The sequence below is a fragment of the Filicampus tigris genome, chromosome 10, assembly GCF_054856515.1.
Source record: "Filicampus tigris isolate MCC_2025a chromosome 10, RoL_Ftig_1.0, whole genome shotgun sequence".
Lineage (NCBI taxonomy): Eukaryota > Metazoa > Chordata > Actinopteri > Syngnathiformes > Syngnathidae > Filicampus > Filicampus tigris.
The window spans coordinates 13,747,501-13,774,304 of record NC_141226.1 but is presented as its reverse complement, the minus strand read 5'-3'; the positions used below and the strand labels follow the sequence as shown (position 1 = coordinate 13,774,304).

The following is a 26,804-nucleotide window of genomic DNA, read 5'->3' as shown; positions in this document are numbered from 1 at the left end:
TTGTGGCCCCTTTGCTTGCGTGTTTACTTTTAAGCGTTTACTCATGGCGCTTTGAATCGCTCACCCCTCAATAGTGTCCATTGAAATTGCCCGTCCGCCCCCGCCTGGCGCTGCCTACGCGCAGGCCGCCGCGTTCCTTTGAGAAGGCTGCAGGCTGGCGGCCTCCCCGCCGGTCGGCAGAGCACTCAGATGGCGCGGCATAAGCGCAAGCTCGCGCTTTGCCTTTTCGCCGCTCACACGGCCATCGAGCGCTCAGCGGCCCAGTCGCCACCATTGGCCATATCCTTTTGCACTTCTATAGTTGGCGTCTTTCCTTCAAACAGTTTTTTATTGTTCAAATTGTTTGATGTAATGTTTGCTGTTTTGAGATCTTTTTGTCATCGTACTTGTGGACATTCTCATTCATCTAGGTCCCTTTCTTTTTCAGGGCAATGAGTCGCTCGGAATATTGTTGCAAACTTTTTGGTCAAAATATTTAAAGGATTTTTTTGGTCAAAAATGTTTGTTTGTCTGTTTTATTATTGATGTCTATTTTAAATTAGAGTATAACATGTTTGACATAACACCTAAAACGTTGACACTGTTTTCAAATATTACTGCATTTTGTTGTCCTTTTATGTCAAATATTTTGAATGATTTTCTCACATTTTTGTCATACACTGGGTAATTATAGTTTTATATTTTGTGTTTATTTATTCTGTATTTCTATTTTGTCTAATATTTAGGATTTTTAAAAATAAGCTTTGTATATATATTTCATCAAATATTGTTAATTATTATATTAAATATTACAATATTTGAGGCTTTTGGGGCATATTTTTCCAATATTTGTAATTTTTTTTCTCTAATATTGGAACATTTCAAATCGAACATGTTCACACCGTTTTCTTATATTTGACCTTTTTTAGTGCTTTTTTTGGTAATATTGTTCATATTGTTAATTGTTAAAATTGGTAATATTGTTCCTGATATTTGATTTTATTTTGTATTAATATATATATATATATATATATATATATATATGGGAGAAAAAAAAAACAATTTGGGCCAGTCATTTTCATTATTTTATAACATGTTTGTTTTTTTTATCTGACATTCTGAAATATTGCATCAAATGTGAATTCTTGTTTTTATTTTTCTAAAATCAGTCAATTTTTCTTTTTTAAATGTATTGTTTAATTCTTATTTGTCGAATATTGAGAGTTACTGTTTTTCATTATGATTGTCACATTCTGAGATTTTGACTTGAATTGGCCGATTAATTGCGGCAAAATCTGCCGGCCATCGGCGGGGCCACAAAGCCGTTTCATGGGCAGCAAAAGCTGAGGAGAATCCGGATGAGCCTGCGACTTGCCGTCTTGTTGATGTGAGTGCGCTAATCTGTCCACGGCGTCAACACAAACACGCCTTGTTGAGCATGCTAATCCTCAGCTAATGCTTAGCATCCATTCCCGCACGTTCCCGTTTGGAAACAAATGTTGCCCTGGAAACGCCGAAGCATGACAACAAGGCAGCAGCAAATGACACGTTTTGGTTTTAAATATTTCAACAAATGTATTGTTTCATTGTATTGCTTAATACAATATGTCTTATTGTATTTTTCTTTGATAATTGTGTAGTTTTTAATAGGTTTATTTTTCTATTTTTGTGATTTTTTTCTGCTTATTTTGTATATCCAATATTTATGTATATTTTTTTAAATCTTTAAAACATCCCCCCTCAATATTGTCAGCCAATATTTTTTATTTTCAATGTTATCTAACAATTTGAATGAATTTGAATGTCGGAAGCAGACAGCAGTTGAGCAGCGTGGCGACGGACGAACGGACGGCGTGTTCCAGACAGTTTCGGGCTGTCGGTTTGCAAGTTGGGAGAGTTTGTGAGGGCAGGGAAGATTGGGGGTCCAGACTATCTTTGAATGTCTTGCCAACTCAAGTGAAGACGTCTGTCGTTTCTGACAAAGTTCATCTTAAAAAGGATGTTATTAAACCAGTGCTTTGACTTTGAACTCTCAGGAAAGAGGAAAGACAAAATATTCATTTTTTTGGTTTGGTTGTAGGTTGGTCATGAGTAACCATTTTATAACTGTGAGGGAAAATACTCTCAAATTCCCATTTTTGAATACAAATCTCTCCCTTTGGAGATACTTTGGGAGGCACTGTCCAACTCTGACTTTCCCCCTTTTCTAACACCAAAAGCACAGCACACCAACCAAATCCAGTCAAGCAATATTTTTCAAAGACAACAGGCTGAACAACCAACTTCCTACTGCACAAAAAATAAATGACGGACTACTTGTGGCGGCATTTATTTCCCCGCCTTTTCTGACACCAAACAACAAATCAGATATTACCCAATGACGTCAGTGCTGCAAAAAATGCATTTTAATGATACTTTTCGAGAAAGAGATGACATATTTTAGGGAGCCCTATAAAAACAAGCCTGCCCCCACCTTGCCGTCAAGCAAAGACACGGAGCGGGCATCAAAGAGCGCCGTGGATGGAAAAGAAAAGTCAAAGGGTGTCAGTGCACTGAAGCCTTCACGCTTGACGCAATCCCTCCAGAGGACGTCTGCTGCTGTCTGGAGAAGATATCCCAGGATGGCAAGCACGTTTGAAGGTTGAGATGCAGGGGGGAGAATGGGGGCAGGGGGGGTTGGGGGCATGGTGGCAGAAGATAAAGGAAGCCAGGAAGGAAGGATGAGGCCAAGAAAGATAGCAGAGGTGCAATAGGAAGGAAGTTGGGGGGAAAAAGCGGGACAAAAACGCAAACTAACAAGTTCTCCCTCAACAAATTCTGCTAACGAACGTACCAATCGCCCTTTTTCAGGCCGTATCCCACTGAGGGGAGCGAACACTTTCAGTTTCAGTTTCGAAGTTTCAGTTCACGTCAGGGTTCGTTCAAGGTTGTAAAAAATTCTTGTTGCGAGGATACGGGCTTTATACGAGCTAAAATGATAATTTCTCAAATTCTTTACAAAGATGTCACTGGAAATTATGGCAAGGTTGTTTATTGTGTCTGTGGACTTTGAATTTCAGGGTTAAAAAATAATAATTATTTTTACAGGTATTGAGCCAGAAAAGGCAATTAAAAAACTACAATGTATTCAAACATGTAAAGTACTTGTTTCTACAAAAAGTATAAGGAAAATGTGGAACCACAAACACAACAAAATGTTTGTGGCATTAAGCGTACGATCTTGATTAACTTAAAAACACTTCATTTGGAACTGGAAAATGATGAAAGCTTGTTTTTTCGTTGAGTTCAAGTAACTATGAATCAATACTTTGTGGTTTGATGTTTTTTGCGGGAAAACCAGTGCTCAAGATAATGCTGGGAGTCTTCGAGTACCACCACCTTCAAGTTCCCACTGAACGCTTAGAGAAGACACAGAAAAATTGATGTGGAAAAGACCAAAGGCGAAAAAGGTTTGCGCTTCTTGCGTTTTCTGCATTGAAAAGATGGCGAGAGCGACGGCGCTCGCCGCAGGGCCAACGACACGCAAGGATGGATGAAATGCTGCAGGCGAATATTTTATAGATTAGACGGACGCCACTGAGAAGGAGGCTGGCGAGGGCCTCAAAGAGATTGGAAACGGGGGAGAGGGGGGAATTGGGGGGGAGGGCTAACATGCTACGTCATGGTTAAGTGATTAAAGCAGGGAAGAGGAGGAGGGGGTCAGGGTTCAAAGTACGTTCTGGCATCACGTGAAAGTAATCCCTGGAGAACACGCTAGTTGCTTGATAGCAAGCCAGGGTCGGGGCCATAAATAAGACATTAAGGAGATTGAGGGGGCCGTGCGAGGGGCTCGGCTGGACTAAGTGTGCCACTTGTATTGTTAGTTGTGCAACTCGCTCGCATTTCACGCCGACGGTGTCGAATGGCCGCAAAGCTCTTTGCATGTGGCTGATGAGTTACTGCATTGTGCCGCATCGCCAGCTCCGGCAGGGGCCGCCGCTCAGTCGGCCCGCCATCAGGTGACGTGGTCGCGCATCAAAGCAGGAAATCACGCCACATCGCTACGCTCGTAAATCTGGCGCTACAAGTCACTTACAGTGAAAGCCTCGCTATTGGCGGCGGCGGTTAGTAATCACATGAGAGCAAATGTTAGCACTGGGTGTTTTTATATACCACAATACTGGTGAGTGCAATTTTTCATGGAAAAAAAAAAGGTTTAAAAATAAATTTTTATGTGTTTTGGGAGCAGGAACAAATTAATGACATTTCCATTAATTTCAACGGGAAAAGATTTGAAATGAGGTTATGTTCCACGAAAAAAACAAAAACAACAACTACACTTTAAGTCACTTTGTGAATGGTGAACAAAGAACAGGTCAATTTTAAGTAGATTTAATTACTACACAGGCACATAGAAACAACATACGTAATGCTTCCAAGCACAAAACATTACTAACAACCAACTCTTCTATCACAACACCCATTAACAGACCATTAGAACACAAAAGAAACCACATCAAATCCTCTTCAAAATTTGATGTCATTTCCACGCAAATTGTGACCCCAAATACAAATAACAGGTTTGTTGCATCTTTTTTCAGGTGAAAAGGTCGGCGGCTTGTGTCATGCAGCACAAAAAAATAAATAAAAATTTGCTAGAGAGCTATGAGCTACGGGCTAGCCGTACCTTCGTGTGTGAGCGTGCGATCGCTGCATCCACGGAGCATGAACAAACATTTTAACACAGTTCAATGTTGAAGTCATTCTGAACAACTCCAAAACTTGTTTTTTTATTTCAAGCCCAGAAGTCAGTTTCAAGTGAAATTTCACAGGCATTTCTCTAGACGTTTCATGAGCAGACCCCATTCAAAAGAAAAGTATCGAGCAAATCAAAGAGGAAGTCTGCCATTTTGGTTTGCATGGCGTGGTGAGGACGTTTGACGACTTGCCTTGAATCACAAAATCCAAAGAGGTTTTTATTTTTGAAAATGCAGCCCATCAAACCAGTTTCACTTAGCAACATGAAATTTGGTGTACTTGTCTATCATGAGCAGACCCTCAAAAACGTCTCAAGAGGCCACACTCTAAATAACACCGGAAGTATTCCATTTTGGTTTAACGCATCAACGTTTGGATCATTTTTGTGGAAATTGACAAAATGACTGGTCTTTCAAAGACAAACTTGATCCAGAAATTTTCGTCTTTTTTTTTTTTTTTTTAATTCGGCCCCTAGGGTCAGTTTCACTTGACAGAGTGAAATTTGTTCGACATGTTTATCATAAATAGACCTATGAAGAAGTCGTTAGAATCCATACTGAAAAACAAACCACAAGTCTTCCATTTTGGTTCCAACTCATTGTCCAACGGAGGTATAATTCTTATAAAAACGACACAATGTGTCACATTAACACCATCAATGACTCTTTCCAAACCAACATTAATTTCCAAACTAACATTAATCATGGCGGGTGGCCACTGGTTGTGTGTGCGTAGGTTTTAGCCATTGAGCCCATCCTCAGAAATATAGAAGATGAGTTGGGCTGCGAACCGTTACGGCCTATCGATCCATGACAGTTTTAATTCCCCGACGTCCAGTGTGACCGCGAGCCGCCCCTGGGCTCATTAGTGCAAATAACGACCAATCAATACATGTCGCACTTCCTGTGCAAGTCCTCTTTAGGCTTGATTGATGCCGCAGCGCCACGACATTAACGGCTGATCAATCCTGATGATCAATTTCGACAATTAAGACCCGCAGTATAGAGTTGAATGTTTGCATGAACAAGATGATGAAAAAGGGGGAAAAGATGGAGAAAGAAACAAGCGAGCAGAATGAGAAGATGAAGAAGTGGACGGAGAAGAAGTGGAGGTACGAGGTGGGGAGCTGACTGGTCGTCTTGATGAGAAACATTTGTCAACGCCGCTTCCTGAAGTCTTGTGGAAATTCGAACCTTGGGGGAGGTCACGTTGTGTTGAGGGCTGTTTTTGCGATGTCGGGAAGAACAAGCTGAGCTAGGTGAGTGGAGCGCCCCCCCTCGGGACCGATGGCTTACTCACGGGAGCGGAGCAATGTCAACTCTGATCCGCAGAAGGCAGCCAAAGTAGCACAAGTGACAACAACTCATGATGAATCTCATAACACTTCTATTAATGCTTTTGCTAAGTTATGCGAGACTTTTTAAATAACAGGCGAGACTTTGGCTAAAGCTAAGATAGATTTCTGATAAATCCCATAAGAATTACGCTCTATATTATCTGCGTAATTTCTGATGAATCCTATGAGATTTAGGGCAAATCTTGTGAGATTTGCCCTAAACCCTGCAGGACTTCCGCTAATCTTGCACATCTTGTGACACTTGTTCTTAAATCCCCGCAAGACTAAATTACTCACTTTACGCTTAATCTCACAACTAAATCTTGGGAGACTTCAGATGTATCTTGGGAGACTATATGTGTTTGGGGATCATGGATCCAGTTATGTAGCAAAGCTCGACTTCACGCTTGAATGCTTTCGCTCCACAAACAATCAAAGATAATAGCTGACGCCGCTATCTAATCACGTGACCTGGCTGGCCCGCCGCTTTCTCCTCCAGGCGGCCATTACGCGACGGGACAATGAGACCAGCCAGACGCATTGTTGGAGTTCACATGCGCTCTATAGCACCCTCACAAAGCGCTAAAGGCTGCTAACCTACAAAAATAAAAAAGTAAAGCAAAGCTTGTTATGTGGAGAGCTTCTGCTACCGCTAATCGTTAGCCGCAGGCCAGGAGCACAAAAGAGGAGATTCCAGAAAGAATAGAAACCGCACAAAAACACACAACCCTCCATGCGGCGACCTAGCCTCCAACGTGTCAGCATCAAGAACTCGCCATCCATCCAGTGGCGCGTTTGATCGGGACCAGAACACATGTACTCACATTTGTGTGAGGAGAATGCTGGATTAGGAATAATCTCGTTATGGTGGTGCTGTTGTGCGAGAGGATAAAAAGCAACAGATGCACCACCTCGACTGTCAACAATCCGAAAGAAGAGAAGAACATGTTCAATCGTGTGCGTGTGTGTGAATGGACAGATTGATGATTTACCTATATGATTTTGTGAATGGACAAATGGGCCTTTGCGTTATGCCAAAGACTAAAATTCAAATTACGGATGTACGGGAATGGACACATTTTTATTTGATGTATGCGAATGGACGCGGGTGTTAAATTTAGCGTGTCCGTGAATACAGACCGTTGGGCCTATCTGTGAATGGACATACAAACATTTCCTTTGTGTGTTAAGTCAATGGACAAACATGTTCACCTTTTGTATGTGAGTTGACAGGCGTTTGTTTACATAATACATATCTGTAAATAGACAAACATGCTCACATTGTGTATGTAAAAGCACAGACATAGTTCCAGTATGTGTGTGAACGGATCGCCAAATGCTTGTGTGTGCATGAATGGACAGAAGGGCTTTTACAATGAGTGTATGTGAATGGACATCCAAATGTTTATATTATGTGTTGCGAGGCATCCAACTTTAGAAGCAGTATTAGGCCTATGCACTGCACTTATTGTACTTCAAACACTGGACTGTTTGTACAGAACCTGTATTTGATTTGTGGATGGTAGTTTTTAAAATGCTTTTAAAACAGTTTTTGTACAATTTCTACTGCACAACACTTAATATATATATATTTTTTTTTCAAATCTCGCACACAAGAAATACGCCAAATAAAAAAAACCTGAAAACTTTGAAAACTAATTAAAAATAAAAAAATAAAAACTCAAAACTAAATAAACATGGTCTGTAAATGAAAATTCAAAAACCCTTATGACTCGGGTGTGGCTACAACTAGACAAATGTGTTTACATTGTGGACATGGGCAGACAGACGTTTGATGTGAATGAATTCTGTTGATTCATCACATCCCGTTTCGTATGCTGTTAAATCGAAGCAGCACACACTGACATGAAATGTGGGTCACAAGCCTTTTAGGAGCACACCCATGTCCTACTATAAAGACGATAAAGACCCCCCGTCCCGACCCCACCCCATCTCCGTCAATCCCATCCCTCCAATCCTGTCCTACCCTGCTGTGCCGGAACAAAATCCCCGCGCCGCCATCCTGACGCATGACATATTGTCAGGGTTGGTCTAGCTGCAGATAAATGTAACCCCCCCCCCAAAAAAAACCCGACCTCTCCTTCCTGCTGCGCTATTAGCACCGCGGTGAATATTAAACACCTTAAGTGGATTCCACGCTGACATTAATGACTGCCTAAAAGGACTCTCAAAGTGTTCTGTCTGGATGAAAAAAAAAGGCCAGAAAAACCCACAAGGCATCACAACCCGTCACTGAAACTGACACAACGCGTCGACTTTAGAAGTAAAGCTAAAATAGGAATTGACGTCGTCTGTGTTTTCACGCTGCTATGGGTTCGATGATGCGTGAAACTGCAAAAACTCAAAGGAAGAACTACAGACAAAACATTTGCTGAACTCAGCTTTGAATCACGGCTGCACAACTGGCAGGGTTGGCCATCGTCCATCTGTCACTAAGTTCCTGTGGTCCCAGTCCGATCCTCGTCGGCGACAGCCCAACGGCGTCAAGGAGATAATTTTCACGCAGGCACTGCACAAGCAGACACACCGCCAAACAAAGAAAACAATCAAATAAAACAACAGACGGGGAAATGAAAATCATATGGGGCATATGTCATTGCGTCTGTGCGACCGAAAGGTATACAACACTGTTTTATTTTTTATTTATTCGGTCAGGCGTGCGGCACCTGTGTGTGACGTGGTACCGGTAAAGTCCATTCTCGACGCCGTTTGGCTGACTCAGACCGATTGGGCAGGTCTGAAGATTTCACACGCAAGATTTCACAAGCTTTAAACATCTCGTGGAACACTGTCCAAGCAATTGCATATAAATGGAAAGAGTATGAGACTCCTGCAAACCTACCAAGAACCGGCTGTCCCTCGAAATTTTCAGCCCAAACAAGGAGAGCACTGACCAGAGATGCAGCCAAGTGGCACATGATCACTCTGGATGAACTGCAGAGATGCACAGCTAAAGTGGGGGAATCTGTCCATAGGCCAACTAGGAGTCGCACACTGCACAAATCTGGCCTTTGTGGAAGAGTCATAGGTTTCGACCACAAAAATTGAGTTCAAAACCTCAAATGTACAGTATGGTTTTCAACCAATTTTTTTTTTTAGATTTAGACCACAAATTGTTTAAATTTAGACCATGTTTCAGACCACAAAGGGTTAGTTTTAGAGTTTCAAGATCAACGTTCATTTAATTTTAGACTTCACAGGATTCTTTTACTCATTCGATCCCAAACACATGTTCGTCTTTTCACAGTCCAGGCATTCAATCCCAGGATCCTATTTATATATTTTCAATTCATTCATTCATATCACATTTTTTCAAGCGTTAGGGCAAAAGAGGGTCTGAAAACGTCTGGTACTGAATCAGTTAATCACAAATGATTGGTGTTAGTCAAATGAAAGCAGGCAATGTTAAAGCGAGACAACGTGCAGTGGATTATGATTGAAGAGGGATTATAGCAAAAGTGTAATCTGGGATTGGCACATTCATTAAATGAGATCATCAGAAATGACTCCTCTAGATTAATGCCCATTAAACACATCATCTAACGGCCGACATCTGGCCTCAAGTGGATGATGACTTCAAGTTACTTTTTTTTCTTCTAATTGGGAACAATGATGATGATGTCATATAGAAAAAAAAAAAAAAGATATCACCTGTCTGTTATGTTTGAAAGGAGATATCCTCAGCCAGCATCCAGACCACTTAAGAGTACCCAGGCGTCCACTCCCACGCCCATTAAAGTTTCTTCCCGTGGGCACGGAACTCTCAGCTGAGCAGTTTTTGGCTGGCGACCAGTAAATGTGCTCCTGTACGAGGCAGGGCATCCCGCTGCTGTGTTACAACAGCTGTCAGGCCACTTCAACATTACTAATCTCACACATGGACTAACACTGCATCAACGTCATGTTAAAAAAGCACTTTTGGAAAGCAACATAAGAGTAAAATTGTTTGCTCGGCCTGTAGGTGATGATGTTGAACTCTATGCCAGACTATGTTAAAAAAAATTGCACTTGGCGGTGCCAGCCATTTTTGGAATACAGGAATACAGGACATTGAATTCTGTAGCTATAAAAACATGGAACATATAAACATTAGCTGTGCTAATAGTTTTGTTTTACAACCAAATTATCATTGGTGGTTCTACTCATTCAGATCTCCATAATGCTAAAACGTTAGATTGAAGGATTTGAATGTGGATAGGGTAATTAAGACCTTCAAATCAGAAAATCTCCTTTATATTCACTAAAAAATATTATTTATATTGTTGAGGTCTGACAGAACGATTGCTGTGAAGGAAAAGGATAACCAGAAGTGCCTTGGCTGGTTGGCTACAGATTGTTAATCTTGATGATTTGTGGTCGCCACAGCAACAACAATGAAACCATTACATGCTGATGTCGCATTGGTAGAAACGATTGCAACTATGGCTGTTCGATTTTGCCTAATAAGAAAATCCCGATTATTTTCTCTCAAACCCGATTTTACGATTACGAATTCTTTGTAAAATAAAAAATAATGAAAAATGAAGTATTTTGAATGTCTTTTATTTGAAACTTAATTTTTCTTTCTTTGAACTCAAAATGCCAGTCAATTTAAGTTCAATGAAGGGGATCGGCTGGCTAAAATGCAGCCTCCTACCAGCCTGGCCAGAGCAGGGATGACTCAGAATGGTCCTGTTCTATTCCAGGCAATTTCCGAGTTTCAATCCTGGGCTCCTAGCTCACCATCGACCTGGCCAATTCCGTCAGTTGAGCATACGCTCCACTTCACTTCCTCACTCACTCGGCAGTCGGCTCAGATAGTCGGCTGGTGCAGCAAACAATCCCCCACGTGTCACTTTCACCTCGGCCAGCGGACAATCGCTTCCGCATTTCAGCAATGGGATTGAACGCGCTACTCACGTGACTGCATGACAAACACGGAAGTAACCACCGGAAAACAGAGATATTAATACGAAGAGAAGAGTAACAGAAAGTACAAATACAAATAGAATGTACTAACAGAACACAATACATAAAGTACAAATGGGCTACACTTAGATACACCAAAAATAACAAAATCAAACATGCCGATTTGAACTTTTTTAACATCGTTTTATCCAGAAAATTTGGTTACGGTTCAAAATCACTTAATCGAGCAGCCCTAATTGCAACATTTGTGGTTAGACATCAACTCTCGAGGGTGATCCAGTGGAGCTTTGCATTGTGGGTAGCGCATAGCCCGAAGCAGCTGGTGAAGTACGAAAGAGGAGGAAGGAGAAGATCAAGCGCAGACGAGCTACGAAAGCAGCAAAAAGCAGAGCTGTGCAAATTCTTCCTTTGCTGAGGCGGCCACTTTCCGCCAAAGTTGGGAGTAGCGAAGGAAGGTGCCTCGCACCCTGGAGGCGGCGGCGGCGGCCCGTCGACATTCAAGTTTGCGTCATCAGCTTTTTTCACGCGGGAAACGACGGCGACCCCGCCGGCGACGCCGGCAGACATTCTGTTCCAGCTACGCCTGCTCAGTTCGCACATGATGAAGCCAACGCAAATGATCTGCGTTCCTCTCAGGTGTTGAGCACAATTTGATTACTTTGGCACAAACACACTTGCCAAAATGTTCCTTGATGGGTGATGAAGAAATTAAAATGAAGGGTTGCCTTGAAAAAAAAAAAAAAACAAGTGTTGTGGCAACTACATGCGATGTTTTCACTCCAGATTCGGAAAGATGATTCCAAAGACGTTTTCTTTTAAATTCAAAGACATAGCCACACAAAAGGATTGAACCGGGGGGTCAACCAAAAAATGACACAATATGTCCTATGTAACCCCATTTGTCCAAACTTGATATTCTGATTTAATATCGTCTTTGTGCAATCCGAATTAAGCGTTAAAATCCACCTGTTTTATCCATCTCATTCTTCACTTCTTTAAAGCTTCCTTGTTTACAGCAAGAAATCATGTTAAGGACGCAAACATCAGAAAAAACGTCTTATCAGGCTGCAAAAAGGCACACAGGCGAGGAAAGGCAAAGCAACGCTGCGGTTTGTTTGCAGGCAGTGTCTTTCTTTTTATTTTATTCCCTCGGCGGAGATGAAGCGTAATGGAGGCCGTTCAATAAAGAGCCAGGAATCAAATCACTGCAAATCCCCGGGAGCTTTTCTCTCAGCGTTCCGAGCGGAGGATCAAAAAAAAAAAAAAAGGAGGAAAAAAAACGGCGGTTAATTCTCATGATCATTCAAGGACGAGCGAGGAGTGTTGTTTTTGTTGTTGCGAATAAAGCTTTCAAACAATAACTTAGCTGTCACCAGTTCAGCACTTGAACAACGAAAAAAAAAGAGGATTGCCTTCCGCTTTTACCCTGCGGGATTAGGACACCGTGCCAGATGTCAATCATCCGCCCCACATTCTTCCCGGGAAAACATTTGTGCTGAGCTTTGCAGAATATTTAGCTTGGTGGGATCAAGACGAGGGAGCAAGAAAAGTCCAGCAGGTTTCCCAAACATGGGCCAAAGGGTGGGACCAAATACCGGCGCCAGAAAATAAACCCGCATGCATTTTGAAGGCTGTTCGGTTATTTTCAGAGAGGGAGAAAATATTTGCATCTGGCGGCGGTGAGCCGGCACGCATCTTTAGCAACAAGTTGCCCAAATTGGTCCCAAACTGCTAATCTCAGGGATAACTAACTATTATTAGTGTTTATTTGGTTAAACTGGTTAAAAGGTTTAATGTGTAGAATGCACAAAAAAAACATAATGTAGTGCTTATTTAGTGGTTTAATTTCACCATTCAATATTTAATCAATAAATCAAGTTGTGTTATCATTTAATGTGCTGTGTTGATTTTTAGAATCATTTATTAATCGGTCATTCTTATTTTGTACAGTGCAAAGCTGTTTGACACATTACTTGGAGCCTCGTTGCAAATTAGTCAATGTCGCATTATTTGAAGCCATTTTCCAGATTTGGAGCCTTGTTGCACATTATTTGATGCCACATCATTTGAAGTCATTTTACACATTTGAAGCCTTGTTGCACATTATTTGAAGCAATTTTGAAGTTTTTTTCCAAGCCTTGTAGTTAATTATTTGATATAAATTGCGGGATCACCAATTTTCTAAAGCAACTTTCCCAACATTTACTTTGACTGTGGACAAACAAACGATCCGTACTTGTTCCTGGAAAAGGTGAAGACTTTGACGTGAACATGACGACGTCAAACTCAGCAATTACAATCTTCTGATCTTTGAGAAAGTCATTCCCATGAAACCTGACCGTTTTTGTTGTACTTATCATGTTTGTGCCATTGGACCCCTAACTTAAACATAAACCCCCGTCCTCTAAGGGGGTGCGCGCAGGATATCCACTTTCTGTTTCTCTATCTCGGGAGGGGGGGTATTTATTTTAGGATTGCAGTGGTGGGAATGAACACAGTATCCTGGTGGAGTTGGGAACGACATTGTTATTGTGTAATCACAATGGCAACAACACAGGAGGAACACTTGAACACCTTTCATGCAGCAAGTCAAAACCAGATTTTATAAATGTAGCTGTTCTGCGTGAAAGGTTCACGAATAGCATGGAGTGTCAAATGGGGCTTTGAAGCCATTTGATGGTATGATGTGATGATGTTGATGATGTTATTTGAAGGCAACAGTATTTGAATGCATTCGAGCACTTGATGCCATTTTGTACATTGTTTGTGGCCATCCTGCTGATTATTTGATGCTATTTTACTTGAAAACATTTTGCATGTTATTTGATGCCACACCATATGATTTTAATGCATTTTGCACACTATGTTGCACTTTATCCTGCCCAGTTTAAAGCCGAGTTGCACATGACTTCATGCCAGGGTGCAAATTATTTGATGCCACATTATTTAAAGCCATATTTCAATATATTTTGTGCATTATTTTATGCCATTATTTGAAATCATGAACATTTGAAGGCATTTTGCACATGACTTGATACCACAATTATTTGAAACAATTCTGCAGAATTATTTAAAACCATTCTGCACATTTAATGACAGATTATTTAAAACCATTCCATGCATTACTTGAATCCATTTTGCGCATCTGATCCCACATTTTCAGTCATCCGCATTATTTGATGTGTCATGAATTATATGATGCTATGTAGCACAATATTTGATGCCACATTTGAAGGGGTGCACATTATTTGATGTCACTTTAATCGTAGTAATTTGTTTACATTTGATGCCAGATTATTTGAAACCATTTCACACTAAAATGCTATTTTTCCACACTATTTGAGGCAATTTTGCACATTTCTTGATGACATATTTTGAAGATGTACAGTACATGATTTCATGCCACCTTGAAGCCATCTTGTCTAATTAATGCCACTTTGCAAATTACTTTATGATATTTGTTGTTGTTAACACTAAGACAAATATTTCATGGGTCACCTAAGTATTCGAATGTTGTGTCCGTGTTTGGTGGGTTCCATGTGAAAGATAGAGAGGAATAAATGCTGGATCTGTTAGGTCTCGAGTAGAGAACTACGTCAAAATATGACAGCAGGTCGGCAAGCGAGAGCGCGAATAAAGTTATTAAAAAAAAAAAAGGTCAGACTTTGAAAAGGTTTCATTCCAGGAGAGGGCTGCATTGTGTGCTGACATTTAGCGGCCATCTTGTGATTACTTTCTCCTGCAGGTGTGATGGCCGGCGCTCTTGTTTGCGCCTCAGGCTCACCAGAATGAGCCTGCTAAGACCTTTTACATAAATACCAACATGAACCGGTGGAAAGGTCGTACACCGGCTGTCCCGTCACACACCAAAAAAGGCGGCAAATGGATGTCGATGGTCAGCAGACTAAAGATCCGAAATGGCGGACAGGGGTCATAAGTAACAGATTCAAAAAAGATGGTCAGTAGAGGCAATGAGACACAAAATGGAGGATGGTAGATGTTCACTGCGTGTAGGAAATCGAAAGTTACGTCTGTAACTACGGTTCTATGAAACCCGAATAACCGCCAGGGCGTGCTATCACTCGGAATCTTCGTGTTCACGCGGGAAGATTCTGTAGGAAATGAACCTCTGGTGACACCGGAATTTATGCACGTCCAGTGTAATCCAGGTGTCACAGGTGACTAATTTGGTGTGCATACTTGAACTGCGCATGGGCGAAGGGAACATTCACTGCTTTAAGCACTGCCTGCTGGCGGTCAGAAGGGATGAAATAGAAATTCACTTCACTTTTTCCATATTTTCTTATGACAGAGCCTCGAATTAAATACATTTATATATTCAGAAAAATCTATGTAAAACACTCCCTAATGACAACATGGTAACATTTTCAAATTACTTAAATTAATTTAAAACTAAGAAGTCACAAGTACAGTCATGGCATTTAGCCCTGTTGTGAAGAGCAAAAATCCCAAAATAATTGATGCCTTTACACAAGTGTCTTCTAACAACCCAGCCTAAACCTAGCTCCTCTGGGACATACAAAGCTCGGCACTAATCAAGATGTACCACTTCAACATACTTCCTTGACACCAAAGTACAGTACTACTTTCCTATCAGTCATGATCTGGCGCATTCTTGTGGCACCTTTGAGCACATCAAAAAGACCACAAAAAATGTTTTTCATTGAGAATCGATTCCACTGAAAAAAATAGTGAAAAATAGTGAATCAGTCTATTTGTGAATAGTGAGCTGAGAATATGCGGAGGATTCTTTTTGTTATTTTCTAATACATTTGCAATTCTTTCCAAGAATTTTTTCTTCACATTGTCATCATAGGGTGTGGTGTGAAGAACTTTAAGATAAATAAATAATTCGGTTCCACTTTACTCATTCACTGCCTTTGACGAATTTACTTCTCTTTTCACAGTCCAGCCATTCAACCCCAGGAACTTATTTATTAAATATTAATATTAATTATAAATATTTCAATTGTTTTTAAAACCTTAGGGTAAAAGAGGGTCTGAACATGTCTGGCAGTGAATGACTTAAGAAAATGTAGTAAAGGTTCAAGACTGTGAATATTCAGTTTCAATTCATTTCAATTTGATTCATTGTCACATACTCAATTATACAGGTAGAACCAGAAATTAAATATTGAAGTACCTTTTCTAGTGTATAAAGCATACAACAACATTATACACACCCTTCGGGATGCACTGTAAACGGCACTTTTCAGAAGTGTAGCGATATTGTATGTAACGGACCCAAATTGTCGGTCAGTATACGTAACAGCTAGCAAATGGTGTTGAGTAGACGTACCTGTCTGCAGAGGGGGGTCTCTCGGGCCGCGCCTGGCTGACTTGCGTGTAGATGGAGTCCAATTGCTGGTGAGTGTGGTGGTGGAGGTGTAAGCGGGAGTAGTGCTCGTGGTCATCACGGGGGTTCTGGGTGGTGTGGCGGTCGCCACGGGGGCTGCTGTGCCCGCCGTTGTTGAGTGGGCTGACGCCGGCGTACGGGTGCTCATCCTCAGAAGACCTCTCCGGCGAGCGGCTCACGTCCAAGATCTCGGCGTAGTCCCGCTCCCGTGCCTGACGCTCACGCAGCTCACGTGTCTTAGCCTGGATCCTGTCAACCCAAAAATGGCTATTAGTCACCTGGAAGGGTGAGTCACGGGTGCCTATTTTATTCTATCAGTCATGAAGGCACATTTGTGGCTGAAGAAAAAATATTAACACTGGGCCCAATTCAGAAATTCTCACTTAGGGGTGGGCTCGCTTTTGTTGCCAGCAGAGTTGTTTTGAGGGGAAAGTAAACTTTAGTAAAATATGTCCTTACTGTTGTCCCATGAAACGATATCACTGCATTTTGACAAAAATTGTGTGGGGTTTTTTTTGGGTGTTATGAATAACTGCAATTTGAAGTAATATGATTTAATCAATGTTACCTTTCTTGTTCCATCCTCATCTTAAGCGTCTCCTCATCCGAAACTTGCGTCTCATCCGACCGCCATTTGCTGGAACCTTTGCGATCCATCCTGTCGTCTTTGCGATGCTTCCCGAACCTGGAAACGTCCAAACACATAAAGATCTTCAAGCACAGAAGCAGCACTGAGAACATCAATCATCAAATCTCCAAACAACTGTCACAGTCGAAACTTTTGAGCATCAAAACGGCTTCTTGTCCCGCCCCCCAAAAAGTGTGATTTGAGATATCACATTCAAGGGGACAGAGAAATGAGTGTTGTAAAAGACATATAAAGACTGTCTGAGAAGGCAACCCCTGACTTGAATATGTAATTCATGGATGGACAGTTAATTCAGCAGGATAGAAGGCTGGATGGAAGGTGGGTGGATGGATAGATAGATAGGTCATGAAGAGAGAAACTGTTACTTAAACATTTCATGAAAGCAACACCTGACATAGACAGCAAGGCTTTTTGTGGAGCAGTTTTGCTCTTCCATGACTTAATTTGAAGAGCGAATTTCAAATTTTGAGGAGCAGGTTAATCACAGGGACCTGAAAGCAAGGGTTTTATTAAATAATACAAATATATCAATATAATGAATGTTGACAGCAATTCTTTTTTTTATATACATCAACTGTTTTTATTTCTTAAATTCACATAACACCAAAAAAAAAACCCCACACATTGTGTAAACAATGTACTGTAAAATAATTTGGAGAACATTTGTTGCACAGACCTCTAAGACAAAATCAAAAACCAAGATTATTGCAAAAACAGATAAATAACATATTATATATATTATAAATATTTATATTGTTACTTCCAAGCTTACAGGCCACTAATCCTGACTGACAAATGGCGTAACAGAACTTAATTTATTTCCAGTTTCTGGTTCTGGTTAGAGAGTAGATTTTCTGTAAAGGGTCTTCGGACACAAATGAATTGGCCTGCTATTTTTCGGTGCAAAGTTGCGGTGTTTTGCTTTAACGCGGTTCCAGGCAGACCTCTGTGAAAAGTGTACTCGATCTGCGGTGTCGCACAATTACATGTCAATTTTCAGTTAGCTTGGCAATTAGCATGACTTCTCCGTCTTTCCTTGTCATCCCTTTGAATGATTCTTGTCAGGAGCGTATTCGTCGTCACGGAAGCAATGATTTCTGACTTAGGAACGACACTGCAACATGTTTAGCGGGAGTAGTAGCCAATGTGGATTGATGAGGCGCAAAACACAAATTTGGCCTTGAGCCTTGAGAAAGATAAATTGTTAGTTATGACACAAAAAAGAAAAAACAAACTGCATCTACATTACCTGAACATGTCTCCGAGTCCTTTGAGCATTCCCTTCTTGGCTTTTCCCTTGTCCTTGTCTTTTTCTTTGTCCTTCTGCGCATCCCCCTTCTTCTTGTCCTTGGTGCCTTTGTCCTTCTTCTTGTCATCTTTGGTTCTCGCGTTGCCGTTGACCATCATTGCCGTTGTCCTTTCTCCGCCCGGCGACAGCGGCATCAACTCGGCCACCGTGGAAACGGAGTCTCGACCCGAACGAGAACTCTCCTCAGTGTCTTCCTCCACTGCAAAACACACATGTTCTTGTTTTGAACTCAGGAACTAGGACCTTTGTGAGTACCATTGTGAGGGACCCATTCTCTACATGTAATTCTGAGGTGAAAAAGAAGTCCTTCCTGGTCTTTATATTTTTATATAAGTGGTGTAGTAGTACTGTTGAAAGGTCCTGGAACCTTTTGGGTTGGGGTCTACAGTGCTAAACATATCTGACTGCATATGGGTGACAGGATCTCTTCCATTTCTTTTGTAATTTTGACAAAAAGTCGCACAAAGTGAAGATACGGACAACTATGTTGGATAAGATAGCTATCTAGGTGTGGTTACTGAACCACTTTTTGTGAACAGATAATTTTCTGTTTTAATCTTTATCATAACGTAGTTGACAATTTTTCATTTTCAAAGTGATTGTTTTCTTCCTACCTCCAAAATTATGACTTTTTTTGTTAGTTAAAAATTAGATTAGCAGGAGTCTCCTGCTATTCTGCATCACAATAAATGGTGGAAATGGTCATTCAATTCAAAAAGTCATATTTAATATGGTTTAGTTAAACACTACCCAGGTCATCTTCCAAACCGCTTATCCTATACAGGGTCGCGGGGAGGTGCTGGAGCCTATCCCAGCCGTCAACGGGCGAAGGCAGACTACACCTCGAATTGGTCGCCAGCCAGTCGCAGGGCACACACAGACGCCGTCACTGAGTGGGAATCGATCCCACGCTGCCCGCACACAACTCAGACGTGTGTACCACTATACTATCAGTGACCTAAACACAACCCATCATCACAATTTCAGGGTTTTATTTTGTGTAAATTTGACAATCATAGCTTAGAGCTAATCAAAACACAAAATTCACAAGCTCCAGAAAGGAGATTACATGATTCCAGCATTGAACAATGTTCTCTGAAAAAAAAAAATAAATATATATATATATATATATATATATATTTCTTCAGTCATTAAGAGCTAATTTAGCATTTTGTTCCTAGTCAGTTCATATTATCAGAACGAGTAACATCTATTCATCTACATATACATATACTCGCCAATTTTTTTTATGTGATAGACAGACCTAGGAAGTCACTACAAAGTAATTTAATATGAGAGAGTACCAGAGAAATACAGTGAGGCAAGGAATAACTTGAACGAAGAACTTGAGGTAGGGAAGTAACGAGGAAGTAAATTGAACCAAGTTGTAACTTGGTAGGAACTTATGTAGGAAGTCATCTTAGAGTAATTCGAGGTTAGAAAGTAATCAAAAACTGCTCAATAATAGTTGGCATGGTGATTGCTGCTAATGAGGCTAAGAGCTCACAGCGTTCTTTGCCACTCACAAAGGCAACATGAACGGTTAGCCAAGATGCTATCACGCCCATGCATCACAATGCACAAAGTTTCAGGCACGAGGCGGCAAGTTACGTGGTAGCCGAGGTCCTCGCCGGGGAACGCCCACCTGCCCACCGCCCGCTATGGAGGGCACAGAACGTTTGATTGGCGGCACACAGACACATGGTTTCAGGGTGGATATCTTACGGGTCTCCATGCCCTCGTCTTCGTCCTCTGTGGCGGCCGGCCGGTCATACGACTTGTCGATGGCGGCGCGGAAGCTCTCGTTGCAGCCGCGGCCACGGATGATGCGGGGACGAGGGCGGTGGAAAGGAAGGTCGCCGTTGAGCGTCGCCTCTGCAACAGCTGTCTGGAGACTCTCCAGGGAGCTGGACTTCTTCAGGCCCAACGAGGGACCCACGTCCCTCGTGGACGAACCTGATTCAAATAAACACAGGAAAGCACATTTCATGGAAAACTTCTTTTTCAACTGATTAGAATTGTTGCATTTTCTTTAAAGTCTTAAGGTAATAGGCGGGGTTGTTTAAATGTTTCAAAAAAAAAAAAAACTGAAAAATCAGCAAATACAGTTGGTGAATTAAAAAAAGACCCAACCACGAATACGCAGTGGTCAACATTTTTTTGAATGAAATTTAATTTAATAATACAAATAATGCACCTTTATTATCGTAATATTACGATTTTTTTTCAAGAAATCAGACTGTAACTTTTTTAAAAGAAATAAATGAAAAAATACTTTTAATATTGAGATTTTTAAAAAAGACTATTCTGCAAGATTAAGGCTTTTTGTCCTTGCAAAAGCTATCTCCAGCCTCCCCCTCCCCCCCAAAAAGGACACTAGTAAGAGTGCATTTTTCTAAATGTTCTTTTTTGTGGAAAAAAAATAATACAAATAAATTCTCATAAGGTTAAGACTTTTCTTTTTTTTAAGTTCATAAAACATTTCTTGGTATGTGTATTTTGCGAATTGTGTGCTTGTCAGAGTCAAGCCAGCTTTTGTTTGCAAGGCTGACAGGTGATTTGAATGCATTCGAGTGCGCAGAGTGAAACAGTCAAGAGCTGTTAAGCAATTACAACTTTTAATGGATTTAATTGCTTGTCCGTCTCATTTGAAGGAGAAAAGAAAACCCAGAAAAGTCTTTAATGTATTTTCAGTCTTTTTACATGCTTCTCATCAACACAGAAAGTCTATGTTCACTATTGTTACCTCCATGAAATGCTTGATTAGAGCCAATAAACATGTTTAGTCGTTAAATGGCACAGTAGAGTTGCGGGCAACTGAACTTTAGGTCATTTGTGAGGTGTTGCCTGTTGATGACGAGGACAAGGTTAAGAACCTCAGCGTTCGCTAATCACTGAACGCACCTTGTTCGGCGTGATCATACAAGTGCTCATGTGCACAAGCGCAAATTTTAAACAACTGTCACGCTGGATGGGGGTGACGCTAATAACACTTTATAACGGTGTGCCGGCAAAATGTTCCAACACGTATTAGCATTCAGTTCATTGCAATCAACTGAGCGCATCTTATTCATGACAACTCAGCACTACTTTGATGTCTTTTTCCCCCTGAGGGCCACCGCACGCTCCTTCCCAAAGTAGTGAAGGAAAAGCTGGACACTGATTGGTGCAGTCGCTCACATTTCCACCACATCAGACAGTTGTTCACCGTAACACCACAATTCTCAATCATTTAATCACGGAGCCCTACTTACACTATATTGCCCTTTGGAAAGTAATCGATGGAGTGGTTTTTTTTGGGAGGCTGACAAAAAATAAAAACAAACAAACAAAAACCCTCTGTGTGGCCCAGTATCAAGTGGCCAGGCGGACAGATGGTGGTCTACGAATGGTGGTCTGCAACTGCAACTACTACTACAAGTTATACTATTACTACTATTTGATTTATATGCGTAAACTAATGCTACTATTATTTCTACTTTTATGAGCGTTAAGTACTACTTGTATGCCGACTCACTTTCACTTCACTTTTACTGACTTTTACAACTTCTACCACACTAGTTACTATTTAGACTACTGTACTACTATAACTAATACCACTACTATTACTTGTACAACTTCTGCCACTAATTCTTTGAACACAACTTTAAATACGATAATTTTTATACCTGCTAAGCATAGCTTTTACTACTTATACTTATAATACTTCAAAAACTACTACGACTACTACTCATACTTTTACAAACACTACTTCAACAAATTCTCCTAGTATAATAACCAGGATCATAATTTCTACAAGTATAATTTCTAATAATCCTCAGATTCTTCTGACCACTTCTACAAGTAGAGCTTGTACTAGTACAAATACTACACACATTTTTATTTTTTCTAACCCAAGAGATTGTTCATTTGGCTGGCGGGGCAAGCAACCCTGATTTCAAGTCTGTTTCCGTCTGGCAATGTGGTCCACCTTTGACGTACGTTCTACTTGGACACGCATGACGGACGAGAAGCCAGCTGAAGGTCGTCCATGCGAGGCGTCATGTCTTGTTTGGTCTCCGTCAAACAGAGCGTGCATTATTTACGAGCGCGTGATTATTTTAAAGTCACCCAAGAGGAGATTGAAAATCACATAAAGCAAGTTTGGGTTTCATGCTGTAGGGGGAAAAAACTCAGCTGTTTTTAATAAATCCACACAAGAACTTTTATTGGCTACACTGTAGCTGGAATGTATTTGAAAAGAGACATGGAAAATTGACGTTTTAACGTTTGCATACAAATTTTTGTGTCTGGAGCTCCTGGCCACATATCGAGTGTGAAATTAAATGAATTAAATATAAAATGTGTTTGAGCGAGCCCTTCTGAAGTTGACACCATTGTGATGTCACAGTTTGGCTCATTAACATAATGCGCCGGCACACCAAGTTTTTCCACCAATGACCTGGCAGCTAGACTGGATGAAGTTCCAGATGCAAAGAACAGACATGAGGGAACTGTTCTAAATTGTGTGAAAATTGCAAAATATCTCCTTTAAAGGGAAAGTCAACTCAAACATATTTTTTCCAGAATATGTCCTATGCAGGCCCACTAGTCTAAACATGGCGTTCTGATTAATATTGCGTATGTGGAATACGAGAAATCCACCCATTTCTAACTAGCTCAGGGGGCGGCGATTTTGTCACTTCTGTCGATTGAAGATGACATCGAAGTTGCTCAGGGCTCAGATAACGACCCTCAGCTTCAAAAAACAGGTCAGCCGTGATTGGTCGTTAGCTGAGCCCTGAGCAACTTCGATGTCATCTTCAGTTGACTGAAGTGACAAAATGGCCGTCCCTGAGATGGCTAAAAATGGGTGCATTTTGCTGCGTAACTTATATCCCACAAATGCAATATTAATCACAACGCCATGTTTCAACTAGTGGACCTGCATATAACATTCTGAAAAAAAAATTGTTTGGGTTGACTTCCACCTTTAAGATGCAAACGTTTGCATTTGTTGTCTGCTGTAAGCATTTCACAGATGTTCCACATTTTACATCTGACATGCTTTTTACATCTCGCTTTTGGATGATCACGACTCCCGATGCAGAGCACTAATGTGAGCAACAATAATTAGCAAGCCACTCCGCCGCCGTTAGGTCGCCGAAAAGAGTGCGGACTCGACAGTGATGGATGGCTCACTGTCAACGCGCCGCCTTAAACAAGGACGGAGCACACGCGCGGCATAATTAGCCACGCCGAGCTCATCTGCTGCTAGAAAAAATAAAGGTGAAATCTGTCGTCTTTAACGGTGACCTCAAAACTGAACATGAGCTATTGTGTCTGCTCAACAACCAGGGAGTGGGTGAAAAAACAATCTGAGGTTCTTTCTCCAACAAACGATAATTGATGAATGTTCAGACTATATTGACGGCACATTGCACATCTCATTATTTACTGAACAGTGCATGATATGCTGCTTGTTGCTATCCCTGAACTCACTGAACTCAGGGCAACGGAAGAAATAAAATAATAAAGTCTGGCCGCAGAGTGGTTGGGTGTAGTTTGATGATGTCATTGAAAAAAAAATACACTGAGTGAAGATGTGGCGCATTGCGTGATATGCTTGCTGCTATTTCTGACGGAACTCGGGAAGATAAATTTCAAACTCTTGCACTGGTTGACGGTTTTTGATGTCATTTTCATGGAATAAGATTGTTTCGTCAAGACAAAGCATGATATGCTGCTGCTGGTTGCCATGGCACAGGCCTAACCCTATCAAAACCATTTGATGTCACAAAATGATGTCAGTTGCTCTTTGATGGAAAACTGAGCCTGCTATTCTACTTGCTGCTAGCACTCACTGAATTCAGAGACTAAAAAACAAAACACTGGCCTTGTCGATGCGTGGATTGTCGTAATGAGCATCTCACCATCTCAGAAAGAAGTCAAGATAGTGCATCATATGCTTTGAGCTGAAACTTGTTGATTTGAATTCAATTAAAGTGAAATTATGAAGGAAAAACACTGCAATCCATTAAGATCCCCTCATCAATCACAGATGACGGCTCGTGCTGAGAGGAGATGAACACAATGGGGCCACTGAGGATCTTTCACAAGAAAAGCTGATATTTGGAGCGTCAAATAGTGTTTTAACGCCGTCATTTGGTAATTCTGAAGGTCTGTGAGGCTACGTTAGCATGTAGCGCTCCCACTAGCTACTAGCCTTACCTGTGCCGGCGTCAGGACGAGGGTTGAGGTTAATCTCGTCGGCTACTGTTAAAGGAAGTGGAAGACGGGGTGGGAGGGGGTGGGGGGCAAAAGATTTGGGGCTTCAGTTAGTGCTCATGACATTCCTCATGCAACATCCCGCCACAGCAAACATCACAAACGTCAGCAAACGTTACGGACGGGATGCACCGTGCCAGAGTAGCGGGTGAGTGGACGGATGGACGGACAGATGTAGGGATGAGGATGGAAGGATAGAGGGATGCACTTGTTGTAATTGATGATGAGGAGGAGGAAAAGCTGTTTTGGAGGAGGCATTTCAAGGAGAAAAGATGTCGAGCAAATGACAAATGATGGGCCATGGAGGTAGAGTTTGAAGAAGATGATGCATGACGTGTTAGAAGAGTTGGGAAGAAAAAAGTTAGCTTGGCTTTGATGTTTCAGCGTTTGGATTGAGCCCTGATCACCTACAACACTTACACCGACAAAGAATGCTTAACCTTTTCCATAGGGCTGGGCAAGATGACCTTCAAATTAAATTGCATTCACAACACTCACATCCACAATTTTAAATGTTTTTTTTTTTTTTTGTATATGCAGTCCCTGCCTATCAACAGCAGTGAATGAGTTCACAGACCCTTATGTAGATGAATATCAGTAATTATTAAAAACAACACAATTAAAAGGTAAGAGCGAATGACTCCATTGTGAAAGCCGACTGTTTTTTTGCAAGATAGCTCCTCTTGGTTTGTTTCATCGCCCAGCCCTACTTTCTGAACTTCGAAGCATGGCTAAGGCTAATATGTTGGGGTGTTTGAGTGGGAGGAGTAGCTACCGAGGTCCATGCTCTTGGACTTGCGCGTCTTGATGATCTCCAGCTGTGAGGCGTCGCTAAACTGTTTGGTGCGCTTCTCTGACATACTCTGGCGGCCGAAACCTTCACGCTGGAAGGCGGCGTCGGCATCGCTGTGGCTCTCGTCCGCAATCTGTGAGCTGGGCAGCAAAAAGAAAGAAATGTTGATCGCCAACGCCTGGCCAACATTTGCGTTCGAGGGCCACGTTTGATTTAAACATGAGGGTAAGAAAAAAAAAATGTGTACATTTTTTTATTTTATAAATAAAATAATGCTCATTTTTAAATGTTGATTAAATTCAAGAAAATAAAAATGTATTCATTGTTTCACACGTTTTTGCATTTTGTTTTATGAGAGGCTCATTTTAAAATGCTGTCTGTAATGAAAAAAAATTAATGTTTATTTGAAAATTGTAAAATCAATTCAGTTATTTAGTACAGAAAAATGTATAATTTTAATTTCAATAATAATTTTGTTTTTCATGCAAAAGTTAAACACGAATTAATGCTATCTTGTTGTATTTAATTTAACTGATAATTTATACTCAATTTGGTCTATAGTTATTTTACAAACACTGAATACAATACAATCAAACATTTTTACCAACATTTTTATGTAAAATTGTTACTTGAAAAAGAGTAGTAAATGGCAATTTGAAATTAATTTTACTGATACATTGTATTTCATGTTAAAAAAATCATCCTCATGGTTTATTTAATCAAGTATAATGTAATCTAATTAATAAAAGTTGATGTTTAAAATGAAAAACGGATTATTGTGTTGTTTTTTACAAAATACAACACATCAACTAACCTATTATTCAATGAGATGAATATGAATGCAAGAAGGATGACACGACTGGCGCTAATGTAAATGTGTTACTATGCCACCTGATCTTAGGAGCAGGGATCTCTTGCGCCCAGGACGGCGTCATGTCACTGCCACTTCCACCGACGTCGTCGTGCGAGCTGGACGACGATTGGTCAGACAGGTGTGGAGGGAGGAGCGGTGGTCCGTCATCCTCGATGATGACTGTGTCGTCCTGCGGCATGTTGACGGTCGGAGAAAGTTGGTAGTTGCCTGCAGAGCAGCCACAGCTCAGTGTTAACATCGACGGTTCTGCTAAGCCTCACCGAACTCAAGAAGAAAAAAACAAAAAAAACAAAAAGACAATGGACTGGTCAACGTGTGGATGCTTTCGCCGCACAGTAACTATGCATGTCTGAAACATGATTTGGAACCCTTACAAGCTTGGTGACAGGACAGCAAGGCGACCTGATTCACTACTACAAGATTACTCAGCGCGAAACAAAGCCCTTCCGCAAAATTACGCAACAATAACGGCATGAAAAAGATCAGGAAATAGGCAAACAAGCATGATAGTGAGAGGCCAATTATGATAAAATACAATTTACTCAAATTATGAT

General features: G+C 41.0%; 1 protein-coding gene across 8 annotated transcripts in view; it reads right to left on the bottom strand.

The window, feature by feature from the left end:
• pard3ab (par-3 family cell polarity regulator alpha, b) overlaps positions 1 to 26,804 on the bottom strand; it is a 132,662-nt gene that overhangs the window by 10,735 nt on the left and 95,123 nt on the right. For 7 of the 8 annotated variants that reach the window (XM_086042563.1, XM_086042565.1, XM_086042564.1 and 4 more), the window contains 7 exons: positions 26,268 to 26,457; positions 25,359 to 25,516; positions 24,527 to 24,571; positions 20,042 to 20,272; positions 18,257 to 18,515; positions 16,927 to 17,043; positions 16,302 to 16,607 (listed from right to left, as the gene is read on the bottom strand). In XM_086042563.1, coding sequence (XP_085898689.1) covers positions 16,302 to 16,607; positions 16,927 to 17,043; positions 18,257 to 18,515; positions 20,042 to 20,272; positions 24,527 to 24,571; positions 25,359 to 25,516; positions 26,268 to 26,457 — 1,306 coding nt within the window. The remainder of the gene's footprint in view (positions 1 to 16,301; positions 16,608 to 16,926; positions 17,044 to 18,256; positions 18,516 to 20,041; positions 20,273 to 24,526; positions 24,572 to 25,358; positions 25,517 to 26,267; positions 26,458 to 26,804) is intronic. The other variant, XM_086042567.1, reaches the window with a different exon arrangement.